The 9,388-nt window shown below is 41.4% G+C and overlaps 1 protein-coding gene across 1 annotated transcript; it reads right to left on the reverse strand.

Annotated features, from left to right (window-relative positions):
• Nucleotides 1–7,792: 7,792 nt before the first annotated feature.
• Nucleotides 7,793–8,944, reverse strand: LOC131007889 (uncharacterized). The gene has a single exon (XM_057934801.1). The coding sequence runs from the start codon at nt 8,942–8,944 to the stop codon at nt 7,793–7,795; it is 1,152 nt and encodes a 383-aa protein (XP_057790784.1).
• Nucleotides 8,945–9,388: the final 444 nt, after the last annotated feature.

The raw sequence follows: 9,388 nt of genomic DNA on the forward strand, positions 1-9,388 counted from the left end.
AGGAATTTAGACCATTTTACCCATAACAACTCACTTAAACCATCAAGGTCTGGCAAATGGATGTCAAAAATATTTTTCTAAAACCATTACCTTGGAGAAGGTAGGGATATCTATGTGCAGCAGCCTTAAGGTTACGTGAGGGAGGAAGAGAAGCATCTTGTGTCTTCAGTGATATGTTTTACCTTGCATTTTATATAGATAGTACCCTCATAATTGACGACAATATGGAGTTATCATCAGACATAAAGTAGTGGTTATCCGAACAGTTTCAAATGAAAGACTAAGGAGGTATAGTATACATCTTTGTGATCAAGGTTATAAGGGATCATTAGAAAAAGATGTTGGGCTTATCTTGAGTGGCTTACATTGATACTGTGAATGCTCGTTTCAAGAAAGGATACAACCTTTGAGCTATGACATCTCTTTATCTAAAGACATATGTCTTAAGATGCCTATTGAAGGTAGTATTCTATGTTTCCGCAATAGATAGCCTCATGTATGGATTGCTATGTACGAGATCTGATATTTGCTATGTAGTTAGCATGGTTGTAAGATATCAATATAGTCCTAGTTAATGACATTGAACTGTGGTAAATTATTTTCTCAAGTCCCTGACTAGAGAATAAGGATAGTTTACCAGTTAGACAGTTTAGTTCCTTTTGGAGTACGATTTCGAATTTCCAGGTTGACCGGAACAAAGAAAAATTACCTCGAGCTATGTGTTTTCTTTGGGAGGTAAAAATAATTTGGTTTGACCTCTACCTCCAGGATCTAAGAGTGATTTCTAGTTTGCGTGAGAGCATCACCTTCGTGATAGCTCAAGTGCAGTTGCAAACTCTAAGGAATCCATGAACCACAAGGGGTCAAACACATTGGGAGTAAGTACCAAGTTATACGATTATTCGTAAATCAAGGTTATGTGCTCATAGAATGAAATAACGCACATTGGAGAAATTTACTAATCTTTTCACAAAAGGCTTATCTCAAATGGTCATTGAAATATGGGAAGGCAATTGATGTCACCTACTTAGGAAATTTTAAGTATAAGTGGGAGAAGAAAGTGTTAGGTGATTGGTAAATAGACACATTGTATACTAAAAGTTTGCTTTAGTTTAAGTAGGAGATTGTTGGATTTGTATACTGAAAGCAAGAACTTTTATGCTTGTATACAATGATTCCTGAGTTCACTATCTAATCTCCTATCTAAATTGTTCATAATTGCATATGTATGTCCAATTATCTCTATATAAGTAGATTATATGGTGTGTTGTAGATCACATAAGACCATATTATTGGAATAACCTTATGAGATATAAAATTGATCACAACCGAGACGACTCTAGGACGAGTTGTTGGTTTAGGCTGCAGTATAGATGGAAGTAGTTTGTCTTGGCTACTTATCTATACTGGTGCGTGTAAACGTATTGATAGGATCACAATGAGATGTATTCTTCTATCTGACCTAAGTGAAGAATCAAGATCTCGGTGGCTTAATGAGACCTATATCCTAATAAGATTTCAGGTGTATATATAAATTTGTGTATCACTTTGACTTACTATGGGTGAGAGTTATATATTAACTTGAGTACTCTGTATCTTGGATGATAGCAATTTATATATGACATTTGGTAATCTATATTAGGTGATCGTATCCGGTATAGGATGATAACATCCTCTTAAGGAGCTCAAAATGTTTATTGCACTAAACCCTGAAGTTCTGATGCAATAATAAAGTTGAGTGGTACTACTTAAGGATTAATAAGAAATTAATTAATATAAGCTGTCAAAAGTTTTAATTAATTAATGGATGTTGGATATCTTAAATACGGGGATTCGATAAGTCTAAATACAAGTCCCGACTCATCATCGACAATAAAGGGGTAAGTCAATATTGATTCTCTAGTGGAATGAATTAATATTCATGAATTAATTATGATCTAGACTGATCATAAGAATTAATTTATTTGAGGCCCATCTCTATTCCTTGTATTTGATCACTGGGCTGGCCCAAAGACTCCTGAGCCTATTAGGAGAAAAATAACCTAACTCATAATTCTGGCCCATATCCTGTATTTATAATTATAAATACAGTTTAGCTCTCAGAACATAATAGATCAGATGTAATACGTAATTTCAGATTACAAAATTAGGTTTTCTGTGAGAGCTGAGCGGCGCCTGTTGAGTGGGTGTTTTCTCTGAGAAATACTCAAAGATCATTGTCCATCCGATGTCGGGGATTGAGCGGGACACAGTCCAGAAGATCAGAGCTAGAGTCAGATTTTCGCAGCAAATCAAGTTCTGACAGTCTCCGAAGAATGACCATAACAACCTCTACAGAACTCCGATTGAGATGAAATAGGCTTCCACGGAAAGCTTTCTTGAAGACGAAGAAGTCGTATTTCTAGGAAAAATACGATTGGAGGACGTTCGAGGCTTCAAACGAAGGGTTGAAGTTGTCTAACCTGTTCAGCGATGAATTGATGAATTCTTAGGAATTCTTCAGGTATTTCTAAACTCCTCGGTGCAGTATTTGAATTAATAGTAGCATGCTAGGTTTAATCGATGTATGGTGAATTAAGATAATTCAAGAAACGATCATCGGGCAAATCGAGTATTAATTAAGTTTAATATTCCTACAAGGGCTTACTCCAACAGTAAGGACTCAATGCTACTTCTACAGCACTTTTACCATCTACAAGCAATGCTTGACTTCCAAATATGCCCCACTACAGGGCTTACTCCAACAGTAAGAACTCAATGCTACTTCTACAGCACATTCACCATCTTGAAGCAATGCTTGAATTTAGCCACAGGAAGGGGTAGGGATGGCAATGGATCCTGGACCCAGTCCAGATCCGTTTTTACGGATCTGGATCTCATATTTTTGGACCCGCGGATCTGGATCTCAATTTTAAAAACGGAACTGGATCTGGATCTTGAAATTTGAGATCCGGATCCGACCCAGATCCGACCCGTGGATCCGTTTTATTAAATATATATTAATTATTTTTTATATTTATTTTATTAATAGTATTAAATATATTAAAAATTTACAATATTACACAAATTAAAATTAATTTACAAACCCTAGCTAAATTCTTTCTCCAACATATCTGACTTCCCTTCTCGTGTTCCTCACTCCCTCTCCAGTCTTGCCCGCCACCCACAGCCCATCCAGCCATCCTCCTCTCCAGTTCTCGCCGCCGCCTCTTCTCCAGTTCTCGCCACCGCCTCTCCAGTCCGCCGCCGAATGGGAGGACAACATTTCGCCTTTCCAGTTCTCCTGCCCGCCGCCCTCAGCCCATCTCCCTCCCTCCAGTGGGCCGCCTGAAGGCCCTGAACATTTCCAGCGTTCGCCGCCAGAGGATCGTCGCCATAACAGTTCAGCGGCACAGCTCGCCGAATCGCTGCCAAAGGTTCGCGCGCCAAATCGGCGTCACCGTTCACGAGTCCAGAGGTTGCACCATCATGAGTCCAGAGAACCTCCACCGCTTGCCGCGAGTCCAACCATTTTGACAAATTCAGTCATTTTGTTAGATTTGAATCTAAGGTCATAAATTTGTTCGAAATTCGGCCATTTTATTAGATTTGACAGATTCAGCCATTTGTGACTTCAATTATGTAATTTGTTAGATTTGTTACATTCAACCATTTGTTTGATAAGCCATTTATTAGATTCAAAACTTATTTGTCATATTCGACAGATTATGCTAGCGAAAATAAGTTGGTTTTGACTGAATTGCTCATGAAGTTGGTTTTGTTAGATTCAACAGATTACGTTAGATTCGAACTGAAAAATTGTGTTAGATCCATGGATCTAGACCCGTGGACCCATGAATCTGACGGATCTGGATCTGGATCTGAAATTTTCAGATCCGTCGGATCTGGATCTCATAAAATAAAATGGATCTGGATCTGGTATTGATGAGATCCGATCCAGATCCGGCCCGTTGCCATCCCTAGGAAGGGGCTTAGTTAGAATATCCGAAGCATTATCCTCAGTGTCAACTTTTATAACCTTCACCTTTCTTTTGCTCACAATATCTCTAATGAAATGATACCTCACATCTATGTGTTTACTCCTCTCATGAAACACTTGATGCTTGCTGAGATGTAATGCACTTTGGCTGTCACAGTTTACTTCTACACTGTCTTGTTTAACCCCAAATTCTGCCAATATCCCTTTCAACCATAATGCTTCTTTCACTGCTTTAGTAAGTGCCATGTATTCTGCCTCAGTGGTTGAGAGAGCTGCCACAGATTGGAGCACTGATTTCCAACTAACAGCTGAACCATTTAGTGTGAAAATATAACCTGTTTGTGACTTCCTTGTGTCTAGATTTGCTGCATAGTCTGAGTCCACAAATCCAACCAATTTATCCTTACTGTCTCCACTCTTATGCTCATATAAAATCCCAATATTATGAGCTTCTTTAAGGTATCTCAGTATCCACTTAAGAGCCTCCCACTGATTCTTACATGGCTCACTCATATATTTGCTGTAACACTTATAGCTTGTGATATATTCGGCCTTGTACAAATCATACATGCATGATACTGCCTACAATATTACAATAAGGGATATTACTCATGAACCTCTTATCTTTCTCTATACTTGGCCTTTGTTCACAACTTAGTTTGAAATGTTGTCCTAAGGGAACTTGCACTACTCTGGATTCATTCATTTGAAACCTTTTGAGAACTTTCTTGATATACTCTTCCTAAAATAGACATAATCTTCCATTTTCTCTATCTCTAAGTATATCCATGCCCAAAATTCTTCTAGCTTGCCCCAAGTCCTTCATTTCAAACTTTGCTTTCAAATTTTTTTTTTTTGAGGGAAAACAGGTGCCTTTCATTAAACCATGAAAGAAGAGTTTACAGATAAAGGCCACACATTCGAAGAAAAAAAACCAGAACGAGAAACAAAAGCATAATTAGCTAAGCTATCAGCAACACAATTATCCTCCCTCGGGCACCAGCTAAATTCCACCTGGTACAAAGAATCCACAATGCTGTAGATCTCCTTAAGGATATCTCCTAAGAGGGAGAGATCATCTTCATGATTTTGTAGTCTCCAAAAGAGTCGCTGGCAGTCCGTTTCCACAATGATATCTGTGAAACCTTTTTCAACACTGAAACGAAGGCCTTCAAGAACAGCGTGAGCCTCCCCTTCCTCAACCGTGAAGACTCCTTTAAGGAAGCCCATCCTATAACCAACCTGATTGTTCTCCACGTCGCACAGAGCAATTCCCAGACCAGTCCCAGCCCCACTTCCTACCGCCGCATCACAATTAATCTTCACCTGTGTCGCTCTAGAGCAGTCCACTCTGGTTGGTTTTGAGCTCACCATGCTTGAGCAAAGGGGATTAGACAACATGGCTCTTTCAGCTATCACCAAACAATCAGAGTGAGAAAAGATTTTGTTCTAGAACACAAGAAGATTACGAGCATACCAACAAGCCCATAAAATAGATGCAAAAAGACAATGAACCTCATTTTCCGGAACCTCTTTGATTTTGCCAATCCACTCAACCAGACTCCACGGAGCACTAGGATTTGTTGGCTGTAGTCGAATAGGTGAGGACTCCCAAAGGAACGTCGCCCAGGGACAGTCCCTGAGAGCGTGCTCGATAGTTTCCGTGGGCTTATCACATCTACGACAACAGGGATCCATCATGATAGAACGGGAGATAAGAGCTTTGGCAGTTGGGAGACAGCCACTCAAACATTTCCACAGAAAAATCTTCACCTTAGGAATAACCGCCAAACCCCACACCCAATTCCATAAGGAAGATTCATCCGAAGAAGATGAAGGTTCCTCTCGGTTCTTAAGTGAACAGGCAAGAAGGTATCCCGATTTGACCGAATAAGAATTACCTTTACCATGAGGCCACAAAGGTCTATCTGGGGAACCGAGGTTAACACCGAGATTTTCAGTGATCTTCCACAGCTCGTCCCTGGGCAAGATTGTTTCCACCTTTTGCATATCCCATGCTGGAGCATTATCTAACAGGAGCTCGTTGATCTTCATGTCACCCCAAGGGTCCTGCACTCTTGCAGCTTTAAAGTTTCCTTTGCCATCTGGTAGCCAAGCATCTTTGCCAATACGAATCCTTTTCCCGTCTCCCACCCTCCACGCAATTCCCTTGACCAGTAGATCCCTCCCGACTAATAAACTTCTCCAAACGAAAGATGGATTATGGGCTTGATTAGCCGTTAAGATGTCCGACCTGGGAAAATAACGAGCCTTAAGAGACCTGGCAAGGAGAGTTGACTCATTTTGAAGAATCCTCCACGATTGCTTAGCTAGCATAGCTTGATTGAACAGGCCTAAGTCACGGAAACCTAGGCCTCCTTCACTTTTAGGTACACAAAGTTTACGCCAGCTTTTCCAGTGAATCCTCCTCTCATCATTTTTCTGCCCCCAGAAGAAACTAGCAGCGATACTATTCAACCTTTGACAGATCTGGTCAGGAATGCTGAAACAGCTCATTAAATAAGTCGGTATGGATTGGAGGACGGATTTAATGAGAATCAATTTTCCTGCTCCTGATAAGTATCGTCTTTTCCAGTCCTTAGTTTTTTTCCTGATTCGATCCACTAACAGTTGGAAAATCTCGATTTTTGACCGTCCGACCGAGCTAGGTATGCCGAGATATTTTCCATGTTGTACCTCACGCCTCACTCCTAACTGGACAGCCAACTCTTGTTTCACAGATTCCGGAACCCCTCCACTGAAAGATATGGCCGATTTGTCGAGATTAACTTTTTGCCCTGAAGCCTCCTCGTACCGAGTCAGAATGGTTCGAACAGTCTCAATTTCTTTCCCACACGCTCTGCCAAAGATGATGCAATCGTCCGCAAAAAGAAGATGGCTGATCTGTGGAGCCGTTCTACAAAAACGCGCTCCATGAAGCAGATGAGTAGTTTCAGCCTTGCGCAACAGTCCTGAGAGCGCTTCTGCACAGAAAAGAAATAAAAAGGGCGAAAGTGGATCTCCTTGCCGTAGGCCTCGGCTTGGCTGAAAGGAATCACCTGGAAAGCCATTCACAAGTACACGAAAAGAGACAGTAGAAACACATCTCATCAGTAAGTCAACCAGAGAAGAATGGAAACCAAGCCGTCTCATCATAGCATCAAGAAAACTCCACTCAACACGGTCATAAGCCTTTGCCATATCTAGTTTAAAAGCAAAACAACCTTTTGACTTAGCTTTATTAAGTTTCATCATATGGAAAATCTCAAAAGCAAGGAGGGCGTTATCAGTAATTTGTCGACCCGGAACGAAAGCAGACTGACTCTCATTAATGATATCGGGCAGACACACCTTAAGCCTATTAGTGATAACTTTGGAAACAAGTTTATAAATGACATTACATAGACTTATGGGGCGAAAATCTGCAGGGAGAGTACACTTTTTCTTTTTAGGAATGAGGCAAATAAAAGTGGAGTTTAGGGGACCAGGATCAGCCTCATTGTTAAGAATTTTAAGCACCGTGGGAATAACATCATACTTAGCACTAGACCAACAAGAAGAGTAAAAAATAGTAGGCATACCATCCGGCCCCGGAGCTTTGAGAGGGGGCATCTGTTTCAAAGCTCGTACAATCTCATCAGCCGTGTACGGTTTGGTGAGGGCATTATTCATATCATCTGACACCATGGGCTCGATGGAGTGGAGGACCTCTTCGGGATTCTGATAAGGGCTAGCCGAGAAGAGTTCCTGGAAATGAGTTCTAAAAATAATATCCATCTCCTCATGTTTTCTGGTAGTCGAGCCATCCCCTCTCTAAATCTCACGTATATGATTGCGTTTTTTCCTGCCTTCTGCAACTCGATGAAAAAACCCTGTATTTCTATCCCCATCAACCAGCCAGTCCACTCTGGATCTTTGTTTCCACATAATCTCTTCCTTTGAATGCAGATCATCTAGTTCAGCTTCCACCAATCTCTGCTTATCTTTTGTATAAGGATCGTTAGAAGGTTTTTGGAGATCCCCTAGCTCTTCTCTGAGTTCTTTGCACCTTTTTCTGATGTGTCCAAATTCCCTCTTTTCCCATTGCTTGAGCTCGACCCCCATATCCTCTATTTTTTGCTTGAAATCAGTAGCCGACTCCAAAAGGCCCCCTTGCTGCCATAAGTTATTGCAAAAAGGCTTGCATCTCTCATCCTTTAGCCACATTGCTTCGTAGCGGAATGGCTTTGAACGAGGTCGAACATCCTCTTCATCACGATCAAGGGATAAAAGGACCGGACAATGGTCGCTTGATTTTCTAGTGAGATGCGTGACAACATAGCCCGGGAAGCACTCAATCCATGCTTCATTGCCGAAGAAACGGTCCAGCCTTTCAGTAATGTGATCTTCTCCTCTCTGATTATTAGACCAGGTGAAAGGATCGCCCGAAAACCCCAAATCTTGAAGGCCACAACTGTCAACCACGTCCCTGAAAGCACAGAGTCTCGAGTCAGCTTTCAAGTTGCCTCCTTTCTTCTCAAAATGGTATAAAGTCTCGTTAAAGTCCCCCCCACACAGCCACTTATCTCCTATTTCCAAACTAATCTTGCGCAATAATTCCCAAGTATGATGGTGCTCCTCTGTTCTGCTCCACCCGTACACACCACAGAAATCCCATATCGAGTTGCACTGATTATCCACCGAAGCTAAAATATGATGCCGTGAAGAAGTTTTGATAGTCACTTGTAGCTCACTAGTCCAGAGAAGTCCCAGACCGCCTTTCCTGCCTCCATCATCATTATCACAATCAATCACAAACAAATTCTCAAAACCACTTTTCTGAAGAATTGGTGTCCATTCCGTCTCCATGAGTTTAGATTCCATAATGAACACTAATTCGGGCTTCTTTTGTTTGATTAGCCAATCAAACTGACGAACTGTCGGTTGGTTCCCAAGCCCCCGACAGTTCCAACTTAAGCAATTCATTGTGCCCGGCGGGATTGCTCCGAAGCAATCTCCGCCGATAGCGCAATTGAAGAAGAAGTATCATCGAGTATTGTTCCCTTAAGACGTTTTTGAACCAGCTCAACCGTTGTGTCTCTGGATGGAAAAGCAGAAATATCCTCCTCCTGTAGAGATCTTTTGCGATGGTTGGAGTTTGGTGAGGTTATGTGGATTTTTGGAGTCTTTGGGTTTTGAGATCGGTAATATCTAGACCAGGTTTTTTGAGTGGGGTGTTTTGGTTGGGATGTGGGTTGTGCTGTGAGCTTGAGATTAAGGAGTTTCGCAATATCGCGGGTTGGGGTTAGATTGTCAATAGGATTGGAGGGGGCTGTAATCGGAGCTGTTGTATGGCAGGAGTTGGTAGGTTTATTTTGGGTGTCCAAACTGATATTAGAGGGCTTGGGGATGTTGGAAAGATTGGTTTGG

This window comes from Salvia miltiorrhiza, chromosome 2 (genome assembly GCF_028751815.1).
Source record: "Salvia miltiorrhiza cultivar Shanhuang (shh) chromosome 2, IMPLAD_Smil_shh, whole genome shotgun sequence".
Classification (NCBI taxonomy): domain Eukaryota; kingdom Viridiplantae; phylum Streptophyta; class Magnoliopsida; order Lamiales; family Lamiaceae; genus Salvia; species Salvia miltiorrhiza.